This window comes from Harpia harpyja, chromosome 8, assembly GCF_026419915.1.
Source record: "Harpia harpyja isolate bHarHar1 chromosome 8, bHarHar1 primary haplotype, whole genome shotgun sequence".
In the NCBI taxonomy this organism is placed as follows: Eukaryota; Metazoa; Chordata; class Aves; order Accipitriformes; family Accipitridae; genus Harpia; species Harpia harpyja.
Window position 1 is genome coordinate 1278578 of NC_068947.1, and position 22738 is coordinate 1301315.

Consider the following 22738-nt stretch of genomic DNA (forward strand, 5'->3'; position numbering starts at 1 on the left):
TTTACTAGAGTTGTTAAAGGACTAAACTGACATTGTGCATAGCCCTTTGAAATCCTGCACATAGAAAATGCTACACAGATGTTATAGAGGTTAGGCCAAGACAGACTGCAGAAATTATTTCAATTGGATCGCCCAGCTTGAATGTCTGACATATGCACCAATATTATACTGCTCTGTAGAGAGTGAAAAATTTCTTAAAGTAATAAAAATACCTAAGCTTTCTTTCCATGTTTAAAAAACCTTCAAATGTTTCTAAGAATTAGAACTCAATCTAATTACTTTGAACAGCTAGAGATGAAGTTTTTAATTTGATGTCTCTCTAGATTTAGTATGGAAGTTATTTTCTGAATATTGACAGTATCATCAGCTTTTTTGATATTTATTAAAATCACTGAATGACACAGTGCATGCTCCATTAAAATACAGAGCAAGACTGTTTTTCTTCAAGCAATAAATAAATAAATAAAGGCAAGTAACAACAACTAGTCAAAGGCATATACAAGTTCTCAGCTATAAACAGATCCAGGTGATTCCATTTAGTGTCTCTGTACCAAAGGAAATATATAGCAAAATACCGTACTTCTTCCTGCACAAGACATTAAAACAAACAAACCCTCCAAACTACCCCCTTTGATTGGGTTCTAACAAATATCTGGATTACTGCAATTTTTTTAGATTTTTATTCCTCTTCAGAAGGCAAAGCCAGTAATTTATTTATTTAAAGTGACAGAATATGTTGCTTCTATCTCTATTACGACATCCTGGCTGTCTACAGTATCGGTTTCTAACTTTGCCTTTAAAACCTGGATTATATGGCTCCCCAGCATGAGCAAAGACCCTCTTGCCCAAATGCAGAGATGAAATAAAGACCCTGGCTTTATCAGGACCCCTCAAGCAAAAATGTGCCTTTTTTGTGTTCTCTTGTACTCCTCTGGGTCTTTATTTATGTCACATCTGCAGGGACAGTTCTTTCAAATGCTATGTACTGAATATACACAATTATTATTATAGATTACACAGGGATTCAGTAACTACTACTACACCTTGAGTCCTCAATTACAATGTACTTTTTACAGTCTTACAGTGGTATAGCCTTCTTGGAAGAAACAGCCTCTACTACAACAGCAGTAACACAGCATGAAAAGAGATTTGGTATTTGTTTCAGGATAAGCAAAGCTTCTTGAACACAAGGAGGTTACTGCAACACAAGGATTTCAAGTATTTCATAAAATTACTTCAAGTACAAAAATTACTTGAAGCTTTCCTCTCTTCAATTGTTTTAAACCTCCAGCTACTTCCCCCTCAAAACTGAAATATCTCGAGAATTGCAGTTTAACAGCAATATAGTTGTTTACACTTTGAAGACTTAAAACACATTTAAATAAATAAATGGGAGACCATCCAAACTCTCTGCCTTACCTTGTCAAGAACACGTATGAATGCATAAAAGCAGAGTGAGCAGGAGTCTCCAGATCACTAAATTAAATTCTACGGTAGCAAGGAGAGCTAAAAGCAGAAATGGAGAGTAAGTGGTAAGACCTACACTAACTACAATGTTCTTTAAAGATGAAAAGATACTGTGGGTAAATAAGCATTTTCTTCTCTTTTTGCTGTAAGGGTATGAGTGTGTTCTGCTGCAGATAAGCTGTATCTGCTAAGGGTGACAGGAATAAGGCATTTCAACTGCAACATTTGTACAATTACTGACTACTGCTCTCCCAAACCTTTTATGTGACCTCCCAGTGAAGTACAAAGCACAATGTTCAGGGGTCAGCGGGGTTACTTCACAACAATAGCTCTCCTATAACCGGCATGGGTCTGCAGCAGGTGGAAGAAATTTCTTGTGTTCTGGGAGAATAAAGCCTGCATGGTTCCCAAAGAGCACTACCAGCCAACCAGAAACATTAAGATATATGCTACATAATTCATTTTGAGAATCTCTAAGAAAAGAGCTTGCCCTTTTACATATTCCTTCGTTTGAGAAGGAGACAGGTTAGAGGGCAGCAATCCCCAACAGGGAAGTCTGTGATAACAAGGACAAATTGCTCCAGCAAATTGCTCCCCTTACCTCGAAGTCCTTGATAAAGATTTGTATTATACATGTTTATCACGAAACACAACTGCCTCCAAAACAAAAGGGATTTGCTATGCCCGTCAGTGACCATTCTGTCAATTGCAGAACCCCACTTGCACAATGCATTTCCTCCTCCAGTACAGAAATATGAAGTGAGTTCATCTCCCATCTTCCCCTCCTCTTCTTTTAAATTGGATGCTCTGAATTTACAAAAATGAAGAGAAAATGTCATCAGACCTGCTGTCCAGACATTCAAGAGAATGGGGCTCACAGCCTCCACAGATAGCAGGAGAACGGAAAGATGCTGGAGGAACCCTCAAAGCAGTATAGAACACGAGGGAATCCATAGGTTTGATTGATTAAAATGTACACACCACAGTGGGATGCACACTTTTACACATAACCAGAAAAAGTTGAAGCATTTCATCTAAGTGGAGTCCATTAGGTGGACTGACAATCTTCCTATACTGTCAGTCCGAGAAGTGTAATAATGCAAATTAAGTCTTTATGCTGCTAGACAAGCAAGGCTCTGTAGTACAGATTGCCTTCAATTATCTGGAAAAAACAAAGATGGAGTACACAAAAGGAATGAAAAGCCCTCATTTGATGAAGGTCAACAGTTGAGGAACAGAGAGCTACTTTTTGGAGTTTTCAGAAGCTGAATAATATACTTCTTCTCATAACAAATATGTTTGTATAGCCAAAGAAGCAATATTCTATTAATCAGGGGGTGTGGCAGTTTCCATCTGCTAGTTTACAGGCTTTTCAGGGCTACCATCTGTTTTCTCTTCATGTAACAAGTAAGCAGCTTGACTTCTAATGTTGCTTACACTCTCAAATTACTCAATTTTCTGACCAAGATCCAGAAAGCATGCTGCACCTAAGACACCAAGTGCGAAATAAGCCACCCAGAAAATCCATTAGAAGACATCAGTGAAAGAGTTTTGCTGTAACCTTTCCTCAACACCTGATGACATCTTGGGGGAAAAAAATAATCCATGGCTTGCCTTCTTTGTATGGATTTGATATCCAACAGTTAACATCTCAGACTAAAAGCTTTGCACTGTTTAGAAGGATGCTGTAATTTCTTATGCAAGGACCACCAAGTCCATTCTTACACAGGTAAGATGCACGCACTTCACTTTAAGTTTCTAGCAAAATTCATCCAAGTTGCAGCACAGCACAGTGCTTTGGAAGATAATGAACTTCCAATTTCACTACATTAGAGGGAAAAAAAAGGAATTCTGCCTTTTACAAAGGAAAATCTGGGCATTAAGAAGGTAATAACTGGATTCAAATTTTAAAGACATGAATGGTTTGCTTGGGAAACTTATTTGTTCAAGAATCAAGTTATTTGATTGTAAAATAGAACTAAATACATGTGTATGTATATTTAAGTATATTTAGTAGAATACTTTAGAAGGAATGTAAGAATTATGGACCACCTTAAACTCTGAGTTCAGTATTTGTAACCCAGGTTGTTTCCTTCACTCCATTTCATAGTGGACACTGTCTCATTATATGGCCAGGTTATCGGCTGGCTTTAACAGAAACTATGACTTACTTCATAACAAGGAACATGGTGTTATACCGAATTATGTAATATTATGGTTTCAAACAACTGCATTGCTATGGCTGTAAAGAAAGCTTCCTCAGTTTGATTTCCATATAAACAGGCAATAATTACACATTCAAGAATGTGTAAGCAATGTGAAAGAATAACTTGACCGTATACCTCATCTTTCAAAACTGCAAAAATATTAAATTGTCACTGTTTTACTACTGATAAGCTATACAAGTGGCTGTTTCAGCTAAAATTAAGTATCAGTCTGTAAAAAATGAGAAATCCCAAACTCAGTGGTCTATGAATACTTGTGAACCCAAACATTTCTGTAATATTTAAGAAATTCTAGCTATGTCTTACAACCTGTACCACAGAGCCAAGAATTTATGTCAAAAAACTGACAAAAATACACACACAAAAAATGGAAATGTAAAGGTTACACCAGCAAAAGGAAAACAAACATATCAAAACAATCACAGAAGTATGTTCGTTGCCACGTTAACACACGATTATTCTTTTAATTGGAAACTGTTACTGAGCACCCAAACAGCAATATCCAAAAGAAGTTTGGAGCAGTCCTGAAACAGTGCTTCGACCTGCCAAAATGCAGTTTTTGAAACTAAGAGTTCTCACTAGTACAATGCTATAATATTAAAAATTGAGGTGAAACTAAAAATCAGCAAAAGCCTCTCCCAAATGTTTTAAAATCTAAACATTTATCAGTTTAATTATGCTTTTCTTTTTTGCTGAATTACTTCATTTTAACATTCTTATCTTTCATTATTTTCATGGATGGTGACACAACAAACGAGATTAGCCCAGATTATTCCGGTTTTAGTATTATTGCCTGAGTGACAGGGGGCTGTTTTGCCCACGACTAACTGGTGAGTGATCTCCCTATCCTTACCTCAACACCTGCCTGCCCGCCCTCCCCAGGTTGACCAGTGTTTTATAGAGTCATGGTAAATTGCACAGTATACGTTCATGTACAGTATAGAATCTCAACATTATTACTACATATAATTGGCTGATCAAGTTCAGTATTTTGCCGAAGAGACTATATTGTACACATGCTTCAAATTATTTTTCTAATGTATCTTAAAGCCTTTTCTAAGATCACACTTTCCTTACAAACTCTTCTATTAAAACACTGATTAAGACGACAAAGGTCATAATTTTCATCTCTTCTGACTGAATTTTATTTAAATTCTACTAAAGAAAAATAAATTAAAAACTCATTTTTAACTACTGACTTTTCTTTGCAAGCATTTCTTACACTACCTTTCGAATACCCACTGACTACAGTCTTACTTAGCTTTGTTATATATTTTTAGTAAGAGGATGACAGCTACTGACATTTAGTTCTTCATCATCCAGATCAGCATATTTTAATATACTGCTTTACACTTTAATTCTTTTTATTTAAAAGTGGGGTTTTGTTTAAAGTTTTACCAAAGCATACAAGAGGTGTAATAATATTACCCAACCACCTCCATTGGAAAGAGGGTTTACTTTTTCATCCCAGTTGTTTGAGCCCGAATAGGTTCCACTCCTGCCTGTACTGAAAAAAGTAATCTTCAGTCCTTGCAGGTTACCAAAAAGAAAAATACATGAGTTTTTCTGCAATTTACAAAGTATTACGAGAACAACTTTTCACAAATTTTTGGAACCTAGTATTTTTGTATGTTTAATAATTATGCTTAAACTAGTAGAGTGCAATTGTAATACAGTTGTATTAAGTGTTTTAACAGCTAAACTGAATCCACGTAACAGAACATAACAAAGAACACAGCACACATGATATGCTCTTCACATATATACAAAATGGGAAGCTACTTGCTGGACTAGCTGTAGTTTCTGGTTAGATTTAACTAGTAAAGCATGCATCATGATTGTAAGAGCTCAAAACAATTAATTTGCTCAGTTCATTTACTTAATCTCTATTGACACAGAGCTACAGAAAGCAACAGTAGACAGCACAAGAGTAAGAAAGGCAGCAAATAAAAGGCTTTAAAAATAGCTTCATCTCCTTCAGTAATGTTCACTTAAGCTTTTGCATTAGGTCAAGCTTCAGCCAGTTGTTTACTTGTTCTTACATTTATTTCCTGCTGGATCCAGATCATCTGAGATATATCAGCTAAAAAATTTGACAGCAAGCTATAAAGTCAGATATAACCAGTATAGTCATTGTAATGAAACTAGAACACTGAATGGTTCCTCTTTTAAGAGGAGCGAGACTTTTAACCATACAGCATCTTGGATTCCTCATAAACAGATATGTACCATTATAGCTCCTGCTTTTCTTACAACAAACTACCAAATTTCAATCAAAGCTCTGCAACTCAGACTCTCCTGCCAATTAACTTTACTTTTGACCAAAAGAAAAGGGATGTAAAAAAAAAAAAAAAAAGAAACTTATCTTTTGATATGCAGAATACTAGAGAGACTTCCTATGTAGATAGAACTGTTAGGCTGAAATATTTATTTTAAATTTCTTATCTGACTTGCATTATCAGCACACTAGCCAAACACTTAACACAGCAAAAGGATGCAGTATTTCAAGTTTTCACCTGTCTCTATCTCCACAGAACTATAGCAACTCACTATCTTGAACCTGCATCCCTTACACACCTACTGAAATATTTTGTCGTCTTACCTCATGTACTAGTACACACTAGGCCTATTTACTCTAGTGTCCTCGGTTACAGCTGAGAAATTTCATAAATTGCCAGTGACCACGTAAGCACTCTAAGTCCATTTCAGTGCAAAGTTAAACAGAAGAACTTAGATGAGTTTCCGTGGTATCTTGCACCAAAACAGATATGAAGCACTGAAAGAATATCACATCCCAGCTGATGCAGTATTTTATTAGCTGGCAGACAGCAAAGGCTAGCTTCCAGCTATAACTGACTGAGCAGCCGCAGTAATTTTTTGTTAAAAAAACCCACCCTAGATTATTTTACATCATTATTAGCAACATTTTACTCACCACAACCTAGAAATAAATGCAAAATAGGTTCCTAAAATACTGGTTTGAAGCATTAAAAAGCTAAAACAATCTTAACCAAGTAGCTCAAGCATGACAGAAAGAGTACTAGAGAAATGTTTTAATTTTTTGATGGTCATACTGTGTTAAAATGGGTTGCTCCCCCAAAAAGCAGCAGTTTGGGAATGTCTGAAGAAAGTACAGGAAACTAGTTGTAAGTAATCCTGCAGTTATCAAATATTGAAAGAGAAATTTGATAGTTGTGGTGGGTTAACCTTGGCTGGCTGGCAGACACCCATCCAGCCACCCTCTCACTCCCCCTCCCCAACAGGGCAGGGGGAAAAAATAAGGTGAAGAAAAGCTCATGGCTCGAGATATGAACAGGGAGATCGCTCACCAGTTACCATCATGGGCAAAACAGTCTCAACTTGGGGAAAATTTATTTAATTTATTGCCAATTAAAAATAGAGTAGGATCATGAGAAACAAAGACAAAACTAAAACCACCTTTCCTCCCACCGTCCCCTTCTTCTCAGGCTCAACTTCACTCCTTCGTTCCCTGCTCTTCTACCTCCTCCCCCGCAAGCAGCGCCGGTGGGATGGGGAACGGGAATTGCAGTCAGCTTGTAACGCTGTCTGCTGCTGCTTCTTCACAGTTTTGCCCTGCTCCAGAGTGGCTCCTTCTCATGAGCTACAGTTCTTCAAACTGCTCCAGCGTGGGTCCTTTCCATGGAGTTCAGTTCTTCAGAAACGGACTGCTCCAGTGTGGGTCCCCCGTGGGGTCACAGGTCCTGCCAGGAGCCTGCTCCAGCGTGGGCTTCCCATGGAATCACGGCCATCTTCGGGCATCACCCTGCTCCGGCGTGGGGTCCTCTCTCCCCTGGCTGCAGGTGGAGATCTGCTCCACCGTGGACCTCCCTGGGCTGCAGGGGGACAGCCTGCCTCACCGTGGTCTTCCCCACGGGCTGCAGGGGAATCTCTGCTCCGGCGCCTGGAGCATCTCCTCCCCTCCTTCTGCACTGACCTGGGGGTCTGCGGGGCTGTTGCTCTCACATGGTCTCACTCTCACAGCTGCTGCACAGGGTTTTTTACACTTTTGCAAGCATGTTAACACAGGGGCACGCCACCAGCGTCGTTGACAGTCTCCATTTTGGAGCCAGCTGAAACTGGCTCTGTCTGACATGGTGGGTCACCCCCCCGCTACTGAAACCTTGTCATGTAAACCCAATACAATAGATAAAGAATACAATTTTAGCAGATAAACACAAAACAAAAAAGCTCATAGGAAGAGGGTGAAGTTACAGACTCAAAACAAGGAAATTATCATCAAGCAAGGACATTAGTAAGAATAAATTAACAAACCGAACCCAAACTGAACACTTTCCCCAAAAGAGATGTTCTAGTTCAAACAAGAATTCAACTAAGCACTGTAGTCTATGTTATGCGGAATATTAGAACAAATTATCTCCTTCTGGTGTTGCCTTCTAACCACATAAATATTGTTCCTTTCTTACTCTTTAACGCTGCACTACTTTAGTCATCTGTCAGCCCTTGCCTTATTTCTTCACCCTGTTGTTAGAGACAGCAGAGCCTTGTGTTTTCTGAGGAAGAACCAAAAGCAGTTATATAGTGCAGACTTTTAAACTCCTAATTTTCATATCAGCTTAAGAGCTACATCTGTTACTGGTATGTTTGAAGACAAGCATAGAAAAGGCAACTCCACTCATTATTTAAACTGCCTCTGTCCACAACTTCAGCAGAGAGAGAAACCGCTATGGCATTGCAATTATATCCATGCTGCAAACATGTTTCCATGCTGGAAACAGCTTTGACCATCTAATCACAATCTGAAGTCTGCACAATATGCAATACCAGCACATGAACTCTAAACTCCAACAAAATGTGGAGTTGAAAAATTGTGTTTTATTGGTAAGGCCATTTATCACCAGGCTTAACAGTCAGCTAGTACTCTCTGACACAAAAGTACAACTACTAAAGTTGCCTTCATGTCTGAGAAAAAGTCACAGGCATCACAATAAGAAACCTGAACTCACTGGTACCTTCACATTATGAAATATTGTAAACTGCAAGTTTGACACGAAGGTAAGGAACTTAAACAAATTATCAATGAACCTTCCTGACTCTGATCTTCTCTTTAGCAGCCATCTCTATTTTCAAGAAGCCTGGGTTAAGAATTCCTTTGATTAATGCCTCTCAATTACAAGAGCAATGGAAACTAGCTTCACAGTCCTTCCTCACCCTTGATTTTCCCCTGAAAGACTACTGAAAGCAGAAAGGAATATGAGATATGAGCTTTTAGAATATACAGATAACTGAAATTTTAAAAAGTTATGGGGAAGGAAGAAAAAAGGGATAGGTATCCCTTTTTTTGGGTTCACTGGCTAGTTCAAGCTCAGAGTGACCACTCTACTCCTATGTGTGATTCACAGTGCATTAGTTCATGGCTCTCTAATGCTTACTGTCCAGATCTGATTTACAGCAAACACTCAAGATCTACATTAATAGTTCAGCCTCTGCCTTTGGCTGTTGCATCACTATGAAAATTTCACTAAGCACGTTTCAGCATTTAGCATCTTATCTGAGGCAGGGAAGGGGTCTTAAGTCACCATCTAAATCGATACCTACAGCTATCATCTTTGAGTATCTCCATGCAAACATTTCTGAAGCCCTTAACTTTGTCAGCTCTGAACCAATGAACAGAAGTTCTCTTTCACTCCAACTTAGCCAAATTAGCATCACAAGAGGAAAGGTGGAATCCACATCAACAGAGGAAAGACTTAAGAAACGCCTGGGCCTCAATGGACTAGCTTTGCTATTCTTGAATGCACTCCAATGTGACACATCTAAAATTTTCAACAGGAAGCCCAGGAAGAGGACCTAGAACTTTGTATCTTGGTTTCTTGGTTCTATGGAGAAAGGGAGTAGAAAGAATGCTCCAGGCTAATGAAGATTTATTATGCAAATAATCTAGTTTTACACAGGTCAATAAGGAAAATAAGAAATGACTAATGCTAACAACAGAAAGGGCACAGACAGATACTGCCAAGAAATCTCATGACAGTATAGAAAAACAAAGGTGCTGGCTGCTGTTACACGTTGCTTATCAAAATAGAAGGGGAAAAGCTATGGTGTATGCTGCCATGCTGAAAGAATCATATTTCATACAGTAAGCGCACATGTGTCTGCAACTGAATCTGTGTGGAATTTAACCATGAGAGAATCCTTTGTTGTGACATGACCACAACTGAAACTTAATTATTAATAAAACATACTTTGTAGATGTAAAATATTTTTACCTATTCACTGATGAGACTAACAGAAGCCGATGGAAGTGCTTTCCTTGCTGGCACTAGGAAAAGTGGATAGTAAAAAAGAACTACATGTTTTCAAGGTTTGCTAAGATAAGAAAAGAGGAGCTCAACCTCCCTTCCTATTCAGGAATACTCTAACTAGCCACATCTTACTATCAAACCTTCTCACTCCCCAAGCCAATTCATAACTTCTACCATATTCAGCTTTGTGCTTTCCACAGGAAAGCCCACCTCATACTAGAAATACTAGGGAGAGCCTATATCGTACAAAAATACTACAGAAAGCATAAAAGTTCATCAGAACAAACAGTAGGATACAGAACCAGACAAGTCAGTGAGAAAGAATTTATCTCAAAAATATTAGGAACCTAGATTGCACCTCATGTCTAGTAAACCTAAACAACAAAACATTAGTGGCAAACTGCCTGTAAATTAAGTGATATCAGTGTGCTACAATATTGTCCCATCTATCTTTATTACAACCATCTTTTACTCACAGTTTGTGGGTTGATATCATCTTCTCCCATAGGTTCATCCACAATTTGCTGTCCATTCTGTAAGAAACAGACACAGCAAGTTACTAGAAATGCTGAATCCAAGTACAGAAGTAAATACATTGCCAATGTGCTTTTACAGCATGCTACCATACAGGATCAAGTGTTCTCTTCTCCATATTCTATAAAAAAAAAAGTAATTGAAAGTAAACACAGAAGACTGCTTATTGCTGGCATGCAATGCCACTCTCGCTTTGATCCTCGTGTATTATCAAACTGGATGAAGTCACTGTAAGAAATATATAAAACAACCTAGTATTTGAAGCCTTACTACTACACAGCTAGATGTTATTTTCCCACTGCTACAACTTCAGCAAAAGAGTTAAAGCTGATGAAGACTGAACAGCAAAAAGCCACAACCAAGAACAGATAAATAGGTTATTCCTAAGAGCAAGACCTTATGTAGCAAGTCAGTCCTTACTCTAACATGACTACTTCAAGAACATTTATAACTACAGTATAACCTTATAAAAACTATGAACACAGTGCTAATTTTATTAGCCAGCATTTACTACCTTCTGTACTTTCCTAAGGACCATTCTAACAAGCCATACAGAAATAGGCTTTTGAATTTGAAATTTACCCATAAAGATTTAAAAAAAGCTTAAATACCTTGTTAGTCAACAAATGCTTTCTTTTCCTTGTCAGTGTTCCTATAATTGGAGAATTTCTAAGAGACACTTTACCCAGAAAGACTTAGAATGACCTTGCTTACACAACAAGCATGAATATTAGCAAGCTGTAGGAAAAATATGTATTTTCTAATTTACAATATGGGCTATCACCTGGGGTATTAATACTTAGTTTGCTCCTAAAGTTTAAAAGCAATTCAATATGATTTTAGAAACAAATGAGAAACATTTAAAAATGGTTACATTTTTGATTACCACTGGAGGCAGAATTTAAGTTCATTTGTGTACTGCTTCCCTAGAGAACACAAAGCCTAATTAATCTATTTTTTCGGAACTTAATTTACTTAAAATAAAGTTACATGCATGTATGGATAGATATTTTCTAGATGTTAGGAAGTTAATAAAAGCAGCTCAGAGATTCAGAGATTTGAGCTTCATTCTACACCTTCCTTCCCACAGTTCAGTTTTTCAGCAGACTTCTTGTGTGGAACCTTCCTAGCATTTTTCTGTAACAACTTTTGATTAATATAGTCTTCCAGCTTACACATGGCTGGAGGAGAATCTTTTATATGAAGTGACAGATTAAATCCTAACCACTTATGAATTCTAATTTTCAAACATGGCAAATACACTGAATGTTCAACCTCTGTTTTTAAAAATGCTCTGATCTTTAACCTCATTGACTTTTTTCAACATTTTATCAGTCCACCAGGAAAAACACAGCAAACTTTTGCAACACAAATGAACTGTCTTGTACAATCTGGTTTTCCTGTTTAATTCTGCATTGCTTTCACTTACTTTTCAGTTGAATTCAAACAGTGCACTCCAAATACACTTATTGGAACTAGGAACAAACTCAAGAAATCAGCATGTGCACCATGCTGTCATGTCTGAGCCAGATCACTGGATTAGCAAGATCTTTTTAAATAGGTCTACCCAAGCAATCATTATGCTAAAGGAATCACTGGTTGGTAGAACCAGTTTTTCTCAGAACAGTCTGAGGCATGTAAGGTAAAGAAGAATATGTATATATGATTTATGGTTTGCTGGTATATGACACTATTAAATGGAAAGCAGCTGTGTATTCAGAAAGTCTACAAAGCATACTGCCTTTCTTATGAGTTAAAATGTAAAGCCAAAAGGTTCCTATTGGAAGTGGCAATATTTAAACCACTGTGGAGTGAGGAGGTCAGCAGCATGCTTAAGAGGTGAGCGAATGAAACAGGTTCCGTTTTGCTGGGCGCAGACTCCCTCTAGTATTTAACTAGAACCAAGGACATGTCTCAGTGACATAACAGATTGGGACTAGATATAATAGTCTGATGAATACAGAATAAGAGAAGGCTGGATATATCTTTCACATGTACAGATTGGTTTAATTCAAAGACAGAGACTCTAGACCTTGATTATTCTTCATAACTGCACTCCTCCCGTAGTGGGACACTAAGGAAGCAGAATGGATCAAAGATCTGGCTATTTCCAGTACTCTGGCTCCAAAAGTAGAATATATTTCAGATGACAGCACAAGAGAACTATAAGAAAAATAACAGAAAAGGTCCACAGAAAGTTTCTACTTACACCTAAGCACATCAGCAATCAATTTACACCATGAAAGGAGGGTATACAACCCTTATAAAGGTAACCTACAAAATGCTCATCCAATTCACTCAAATTCTGCTTCCTATTCTGTTTTCCAGCAGAAAGAGTCATGTTTAGTTAGCTACAAATTTGACTCCCAAAAGCTTTTAAGCCTGTTGCCACATTTCACTAAATTAGTAGAAATCAGCTTAAACACAGCTGGGTTCCAGCAGTTTTCCTGAAGTCACATGGACAGGAACACAAAAGGGATCCTACAGGTTTCCTAAATAAGCATAAAGCAGATAAACATCAGGGAATCTGCATCAGGCAGCTGGTACGTAACTGTCCCCCGTATGAACCAAGAGAACCTCTGAGACAAAAGTCAAACTACAAAACAGGAAATCAACCATCAATATTTCTAGCAATCAAAAATTACCCACTGAACTCTTAGGATATAATCAAGTACTTAATTCTCCTGGCTAAAAGACAGTTTAAAGAAGGCTTTTTAAAAAAAAAAAAAAAATTTTAAAAAATCGGGTTATTTCACTTCTTGACTAGTAACACACACCCATAAATAACTGCACTGGAAGGAGCCAAGAGGTAGCAAGTAGTGGCGTATGTTAGGGTATTGGCACTGAGAAAATATAATCATACTACATCCTTTGTAAGAAAGGAGTACCTTGAGAAATGTAGCCCACATCCCACCCACAATCAATTAACCACTTTTTGTGAAGCAGGGAATATCCTGCACTTTACACACTACAACTGTATATTGATCTACAGTCTTAATGTGAAGTGTAAATTTATTTATTTTTTTTAAATTTTGGTTCTAACATTTACTGCAAGAGATCCAATTCATCTCAAAAGCCTGGCAAAATTGTACTATCGTGGGCACCTGCACAATAAACCTAATGCTATTCCCATCTATCCTTCTGATTAGCACTGGACCCACATGGATAAGGTGTATGTAAAACACACCACCTGGCATCCATAACAGCAATTCAAACTTACCAATTTGGTGCAGAATATCTTATTTTAATAATAATGTCAGGTACCCATCATTCCCATCACACAGGTTTTTTTTACAGGTATCTAAACCACGTTAATTGAAGTATTAAGCAGACAAATCATTATGTTTCCTCTAGTACTCATTTTTTCCTATTTTTCCCATTAGTTTCATCAGTAATATTACAGATAGTATACACTTGAAGTTTTTAGATTTAGTTTAGTATCTCTATTCTCACATTCTGTTTGCAAATCAAAGTTCTGCTAATTTGGACTTACCTTGCTGAACTTTATGTTCTTTCCTACAGTTTAATAGAATTTTTTTCTGAAGGACATAAGTTTGTCCCCAGATCTTCTTTGATATTAGACAAAATATCTTCTTCCACCCCCAAAACATCTCTGCTTTGCGTTTAGACAATTGCTAGACTATTTTGGGATGTTTAAGTAGCCTCTCTGCCAAATATTTTAACTTTTTTACCCGACTATGTTTGTCAGTTATTTTAAAAGCCTTTATGAAATTGATAACAGTTATAGGTTTTGGTATAATTCTTCTGCCATTAACTTCAATATTTCCTATTAATATTGCGCTTGAGCATTTGAGTTAGTACCCAGTCTTTATACTATTAACAGAGTTCAGTATATTATATAACTATTGACTTTTCCATGTAATTGGTGTCTTTCAGCAGAACCATACACCCCAATTAAGATACAATTTAAAAAGTGTTATATTCTTAGACTTAACAATTGGACAAATCAAGAATTATGTACTGTATATCAGTGCAGGATGATGTTTTGAGTACACAAGCAGACAAGACATCTGAATCATACCATTTAAAAATCATTATCTAGAAGTTTTAACATGTCAATGAGTAATACAGGCGACGATTTAACTATGCTTTGGAATTATAATTTAAATAAATTACCTGGATAAGTCTGAAGTTTCTCCCAGGTAATTCCTAGTTTTCAGCTACCATATATAGATCTGAGCACTTACACTCTGGTGTTTTCAAGGGACTCTCAACTGACAGATAAAGCTGAAGAACCGTGCGGTCCTTGAATTGAGTAAAGCTGTAACAATGCGTCTGGCTTATTTCAAAGCAGTACAGAATACAGTATTCCCACTGAAACATACACAACAAATTTGCTGTTAGCAACACAAGGCGCTGCATGGAACTACATTCAGTAAAACCCTTTCAAACTGTACACACTCAAGCTTGCTATTCTAAGCAGCAATGAGCTACCCTGAGAAAAAATTTGTAGGTCTGCAGAAAAATAGTTGAAAATAGACTGAGAGGACCTTGAGAGGTCATGCGATCTATCTCAGTGCACGAAGGCATGATCAGCTATTCCTACAATGTCCCTCACAAGATGTTTATGTCTAACCCCTTCCTAAATCTTCAGTAATGGAGTTTTCACAATCTATTCCAGGGCTTAACTAAAATATAAGGTTTTAACAGGATCTGAATTAATGACTTGTGCCCTAACTCCTGAGCTGTGAAGCCACACAGATTTGAAGCACTTACCTAAATCCTGACCTGATTAAAACTTATTTTATGTAAGTAGCAGAAGTGAGCTATCATCTTAGACTTCTTTTGCTGTTCTCTCATAGCATATAATCAATGTTTTGCATATACTATGTCAAAAATAGTACATGCAAGTATTAAAAACTCCTTAAATTTTTTGAAAAATACTATTTTTGTGAAACATAAAATTACTGCAAGCATTTCTTTTATAAAAAACTTTGTTACTTCATGAAAGTTCTATTAAATCCACATAATTTATTCTAAACTTTATTAACTAAGGTGACTGACTTCTTCCTTTGCTGAGTATTAAAAGAAACAGCAGGACATTGAAATTTGCCTCCCTGTAGACAATCAACCTCAGATATAAGCCATTAACATGCAGATCATTTAGGTACAAAGCCAAACTTCCTTAAGTTAGGATACTCTGGTAACTTTAACTATGTGATTTCGTAAACCCTATCTACTTTACACTACCGCCTTCTTATCTAATATGACTCAAGAGTATAGTTTAACAATACAGAAAAGCAGTCCCCTTTCCTCCACCGCGATGCTTTCCTCAGCACTGGCATTTGTCCAGCCCTGTGCCAAGTCAGGTCAGAAAATGAAACTAAAAAAAAAGTTTGCAGCTCTCTGAATTAACTCAGCTTGAAGTCAGACAAGTGCCATGGCATTATCCGAGATGCCAGACATATAGTATCATAAAATCTTCATCCAGGCCAACCACTTTCTGTAGCTAAAAGAAGCTCCAATTGTGTATGTTCATTTGTTCAGGCAGAGGAAAAAAAAAAAAAAAAAAAAAGACAGGGAAGTATAATTTTCATTCAGTTCCCTACCTGTATGGGTGGTAAATTATTACACTTAATACATCAATTCAGCAGCATTAGGAAAAGAACAAAACAAAACACATACCACCTATTCTCTGTTCATCTGCTCCAAAGAGGAAGAAGAAATATACAAGTAGAAATCACTTATTTCAGTATATCCAGCCATTGCTGCACAAACAAAAATAAAAGAAACTCGTTCTCTGCTCGCACACATCATCCTAAGAGCGACTCTAGCACCTGACAGCATACAAATCTTATTACCAAGACTGTTTTTGCACGAGAAGGCGGGTACGCTTCACCACCCCTGCCTGCTGCTGTCCCAGGCCCACCAAAACGCCCTGTGCCCCCCACCAAAACGCCCTGTGCCCCCCACCAAAACGCCCTGTGCCTGCCTGGGCTCCTTCCAAAGGGGACCGGGGCACACACAGGGACTAACGTGCCAGGTCCTTCCCCCGTGAGTCAGGGGGCAGCCAACGGGCGCAGCAAGGCTGACTGCTGCAATTCCTTAGAGAGCAGAGACGGGTTTCTTAGAATCTCTTTGCACGATGAACGACAATGGTTGAAATCAGCTAAAGCATTACTCTTTTGTGCTCATTTTGTCATTTACCTATTTTAATAAATTCTACTAAGAGAGACTAAGCTATGGAGCAACTTCACTATTTCCTAAAATTCAGGATTTCCAAGGTGACTATACAACAAATGTCAACTGCTGGAAGACAGGAGGAAAAAGACTCCCTGTTAAGTAAAATATTTGTTTAACATGCAAGCCAAAGTTCTAACAGTAACTAATTTTGGCAATCATGTTATGTAAGGAATAATACAAATAATATTCAACATGGTCTGATTACATCCTGAAACCACCACCTTTTGAGACTGCAGGACAAAGACATTTAAAATCACAATAAAATACCATTTCTTCACTTCTTCTGTATATACTTAAGCATGTTCTGATAAATTAATGCTTGAAATCAAATGTTAAATGGAAATTTAACTAATTAATTTAATTAAACAGAACCTCAGAAATTGTGTCACTAAACAGACCCAGACAATAACATATTTAGAAGACACATGCTACCTTCTACACAATTGAATTGCTTCACTCAATAAATAAATAAATAAATTTTTAAAAATAAAAAAGGCAGCACATTTCCTCCAAAAAGAGTTAAGTGGAGCATTAAGCATACCACAGGGGGTTCCTTGCATCAAAGGGAACATATGGTAACTGTTACTGATAAGAACTAGCTAGCAGCAACTTTGTGGTTGAGCCAGGGGAGTAGGTCCCTGGAAATGAGAGTTCATCTCCTAGCTCTAGAAGAGACACCCGGAATGATGCTAGGTGGGGTCACTAAGCTGTCAAGCCTCATTTTCCCATCTGTTACACAGGATTTTATCCCCCCTCTATTTCCAATGGATGAGGCATTTAATCTTCTTTCACAGAATAAAGAGAGAGTAAGTAGCACAGTATCATGTACACAAGCGTATAGCACAATACTTGCAGTCATCAGCCACTTTAGTTCATCTAAACTTAAAAACTCCCTGAAGAGTAGAATTCTAACTAATCCAGTTTTACTGATCAAATTATTCCCCTCTTCAAAGTCACCAAGATTGAAAAAACAATTACAAGGTTTTACTCTTGCCTGAAAAACTGCTTAAAAGTTTCATTATTGGAATATGGCTATAAATTATATTTGAAAAACAGACACACACAACAAAACACACCGCCCCAAACCAAACGAAAACCCACAAAAAACCACAACCCAAACCCAGTATCTCGAAAGAGTTCTTAAAGTTGATAGATCTGCCAACTGCCAAGATCAATCAACTCATAAAGCTAGTATTTTTGATGTGAAGAAATAATTAAACACCCACCTTTTTCTATGTAACATTGTGAACCTAAGTCGAGCATTTCAAATGACAAACAAGGACAGTCAGTGTGACAGATCACAATCAATTCAAAGGCAACAGACATGCCTTTAAACACATCAGTCTGCTTACATCTACTTTGTGTTAGGTGTCCCAGCTGTGGCGAGAAATACTACGTACGCTATAATGAACAAAACAATTACAAGAACTGCCAATGCCATAAAAAACCCTAACAGAACGATTCAAGAAGTCAAACTCAACACCTTCCGTGAGGAAACCAAGAGCCGCGGAGCACACGCAATACTGCATGAAGGTACCGAATTCAGCAGAGTAAAGCACCTGCCCCCTCCTAGCCCACCCAGCTGACAGCAGGACATCAGTACTACGCCGCGTAGTAGGAATGTGTTAACTAAAGAACAGTAGAGGTAAAATTGTACCATTAAGGAACTGAAAAAGCTGAAGAAGCCCCACGCACACCCGTAAACATCTTTCATGCAGATGATGTGTTTCTGAAGACGGTATTTACAGATATATAACATCTGTTCACCTGTCCTTCTGTCACAGTAGTTTGTGGAACACAGAGTATACTACTTATTTAGGCGAGAACTAAATTGCCAATTGCCACTTTTAGCCCAACGTAAGAAAATGTCACTCCGCACATCTGTGAAAAACCCAGACTTCAGAATGCACTGTACTGACAGCAGGTCTGTATGAGAAGTGATAGCAGAGTGCTGCAGAGAATTCTGCCTATACTGGAGAGACAACGGATAGTCTTCAAAATCCACATAGACCAGTCCATTTAGGTGATTCCATTTTTGGCTTTGAATTGTTTCCTGTGTTGGCTATAGAAGAAATGACTGCAAATATAGCCTTTGTTCCTGTGGAACGTAAGTACAACACTGATCACGCAGACTAGTACAGAATGTAAAGAGACAGTCACAACAAGCCTCATGGCTTCAGGTGGCAAGACAGCTGATAAATTTCAGATTCCATGCCAGAAGTATACATTGATATTGAGAATGTTGCACTGACATCAGAATGGAATTACAAAGCAAAAATTACATTCTACGAGATTCTTTAAAGCATCAGCATGACTGTTAAACGCTAGTACCCCTTGTCTGGTGCAAGGTTCAAATAATTCTGGATACAGAAGATAAAACAAGGAATTCTGTGAGAGGAGATTGATACCATCGATTTAGACACCTAAATAGATGATCACAAATCCCCTGTCAAGAGCAGCGGAAAAAACTGAACTTTCTCCACAGCTGATTTATAGCACCTAAATTAAAACTCCTAAAGATAGATGGCACAAATGATTCCCAGAAAGTCTAGCAAATGGCATCTGCTTATGGTACTGGTGTCCAAAATTTGGCTGCCATAACTGTATTCATTCTCCTCCAGTCGACACTAATATGCATAGCTGGCTGTACAGATCAAAGGATCAGGCTAGTCATTCAGGCATTCAAATACAAACTCAAATCATCAATACTTAATTTGCTTGAAAGCAGATGACTTCAAATAACAGGCACACTCTCAACACGAAAAACAAACCTATGCTTGTTATAAATCTTGAGTGGACCCTGGGTCAATAAAAGACAGCATCATTCCACAGGCTTTAAAGGTGGTGTCATTTAAAACATGAAATTTTAAAAACAAAACAAAAATACATTATACTACGTAGACAAATTATTTTAAAAACAGCCTAACAACTTTACACATTGAAAAAGCTGTCAGAGATGCAATGTGGATCACTGACCTATTTCTACCTGTAGAAACAGATGTCCTGCAACTGATCTCTGAAAACTAGAAACCCATATTTTATCTAATGAAATTGTTTGCTTTATTTCTCAAGAAGGACGTGTTCTACAAATCTGCTGTCCTGTACACCGAAGTTCCAGCAACTGTTGATGGTTAACTATACTGTCTTCCAAAGTAATACTAGTTAAAGGCATTCTACTCCTCCTACCAAATTTGCTCACACATCATAGCAAATCGCCTCCTCGGCGGTACCACTATAAAACCAAATACAGGACTGCACTGGGAAATGTATAAAAATTAATCTGAAATAAAAACTCATAGAGCTGTCAAGACAAAGAAAATGTCTGAGCTGAGTTTTAAAGCTTGATAATGTGTAATTCCATGTAGATAACACAGTGTTACAAGAACTACATCAGCAAATCCGAGAGGTTAGCGGAAACTCTTGGCCTCACTCAGTATTACAGCTAAACACATTACTACTATCAAACTATGACTGAAATCACAGTGAGTTTCCAGGTGGATGTAAAAAATATTTTTGCCCAAGGATACTCTTGCAGGATAGGGTCTGTAATTAGGATATTGCTATGCTACAGATAAACACAACTCATGCAAATTGAAAATGTAAGTTATGTATTTAGGTCATTTGTTTATGTACTTGACCTAAACTTACCTATTTTCACTGAAACATCTTTTCTTAAAATCTCATTTCAGGTAAGCAACCTTTCTAAGTCTACTTTTTTCCATTTGAGGTTCAGCTGAGAAGCTTTTACAGGTGCAGTCTGGTCTTTTCAAGAACCAAGTATTTACTCTAGACTAGGGCCTTAGAGTGCAAACCTGTCAGTTCAGTGGCTGTTTCATGTTTTGTTAGTGGTCCTACAAAATTTTTTGGTGATAAACTGCTGTAGACTCATCTCAATGTAAAGCATTTAACCTTTTTTTTTTTTTTTTTAGGAAGAGGCAAAATACACTTGTTTCAGGAAGTTTATGACAGCAGTTTAAAAATAAATCATGTCTGAAATACACTAAAGCAAGTAACAAAGTATAATCAATCCTGCACATACACACATTTCAAATAACAATCTATTTTGCTACCTTTCCAGCATATAAACCATTACTGAAGTTACTACAGCGCAGACTACATGCAGTGAACAGGGAAGACGAAAGCAACAGTTAAGACCTTGTCTCTAAATCATTAGTCTAAGTGGTCTTGCAGAAACGTCTCCCCTACCACCTTCTCCCCCGCCCTCAAGCATCACACTACTATTGCAGTTACTCCCCATTAAAAGAAAATAAATCATCTAAGATCACCACTTCAGAAGCCAGCGAATAACTGGCAAGAATTTAAAAGTAACTACAGTAACTGGCAAGAATTTAAAAGACAGATCTGCCTGTCAGATCAGAACTGCAGAGTGTTCTGACCCCCAGAGATGCAGTCACATTAAGCAGCAGGAAGACGAGACAAACATCAAAAGGACGAACACTTCTGATACTGCAGAAACTTTGCATTGGTCTCTCTCTCTCTGTTTGCTCCGCTCACTAAGGAGTAAGTCCTATCCTTGCGACTAATTGCTGTGAGCTGGCCTGAGTCCACGCTGTTCAAGCTCAGCATCACTCGAAGCAGCCTGGCTGCGTATCAGCTGGAGCAGATTCAGGTAGAAGCTGCACTGTCAGAGGAAGCTCTTTTTTTTCAGACGGGAGTCTGGTCCCAAACTAGCACATGCATTGTGGGCTACTAGGGAATCACGGAGCAAGCACAGCCGACTGTGTAGGTGTAGTGTTTACACAGATCCAAACCAACACAGTAGTACGCTGTAGGAAAAAAAAAAAAATGAAAATAACTGAGGGCATCTATGGCCTCGCATGCAAGCGAGTCTCATTTCCAGGCGCTCTCCTTACCCCAGCCTAGGAAAGCTGACACGCGTCCCGCCTGACAAGGGCAGGGGCACAACACCAACTCCCCGCTACCAGGGGCAGGAAACCACACCGCGCTGCATCTCAGGGATGTTCCCATAAACGCCGCCAAGCACAAAGCTTCACCCCTGCGGTTTCCCAAACGCTTGCGAAACTGCAGCGACAACCCCATCCTGCTTAGATAAGGGGCTGGGGGGGGGGGGGGGGGCAGAGGCACCCGGGCGGGGACGGCGGCTACCGGGCAAGGTGAGGGGCAGGCCCCGGCCCTCCCGCCCGCCCCGGGGCCGCGCTTTGCGGAGGCGGCGGGGCCGCCCCGGGACGGGAAACTCGCCGTGACAGTAACCAGACACCGCGCTGGAACAAAAGCGCCCGAGTCGGCCGCCGCCGCCGCCGCGGCCGCAGCAGGTTACTCCCTCCCGGGGAAAGGGGGCGGAAGGGGAGGGAGCGAGCCGGGAGCAGCCCGGTCCCGTGAAACGAGCCCCGGAGCGGCGGAGCGGGGCGGGGAGTCCCGGCCGGTCCCGGCCCTGAGGCAGTGCCCCGGGGAGGAAGCGGCGCGCAGGGGCCGGCCGGGCGGCAGGCGCCAACGTTCACCGTCTCCCCCCCGCCCCGCCGCCGCCTCAGCGGCCCGGCGCCCCGTAGCCCCCCCCCCCCCCCCCCCCCCCCCCCCCGCCCCGGGCCGCTGCCCCCCGGCCACCCACCCGCGGTCGCGGCGCTGCCCGCCCCGAGCGCCCGCGAAGGGAAACTCTGCCCGTCCCCTCCCGCGGCGGCGGCGGCGGCGGGCGCCCAGGTCCCGTCCTCTCCTCACAACTTTCCCCACAACCCGCCCGCCCCGTACCTCGGTGCTGCTCTCGGCTGTGCTCTCCACAGCCATCTTCTGCCAAGGGTCCGCCAGCTGCGCCAGGGGCATCTTCCCCGCCGGGCTCCCGCAGCCTCCGCGCTCCGCTTATCCCACACCGAGGCGGGGGCGGCGAGGCAGGCAGGCAGGGCGCGGGACACCCCGGCTGGCTCTAGCGGCGGCGGTTCACTGCGGCGACTGCTGCCCGCTGCCACCCTCCCTCCGTCCGTCCGTCCGTCCGTCCGTCCGTCGGTCGCTCCGTCCCTCCTCCCGCCCCCTCCCCGCTGCCAGGCGGAGCCG

General features: G+C 39.8%; 1 protein-coding gene across 2 annotated transcripts in view; it reads right to left on the reverse strand.

The window, feature by feature from the left end:
- RPS6KA3 (ribosomal protein S6 kinase A3) overlaps positions 1–22645 on the reverse strand; it is a 76730-nt gene extending 54085 nt beyond the window's left edge. Inside the window, exons 1-2 of one of the 2 annotated variants that reach the window (XM_052793861.1) lie at positions 22439–22645; positions 10453–10509 (exon numbers count right to left, since the gene is read on the reverse strand). In XM_052793861.1, coding sequence (XP_052649821.1) covers positions 10453–10509; positions 22439–22510 — 129 coding nt within the window. In that variant the 5' untranslated portion in view covers positions 22511–22645. The remainder of the gene's footprint in view (positions 1–10452; positions 10510–22438) is intronic. The other variant, XM_052793860.1, reaches the window with a different exon arrangement.
- Between the last annotated feature and the right edge of the window lie 93 nt (positions 22646–22738).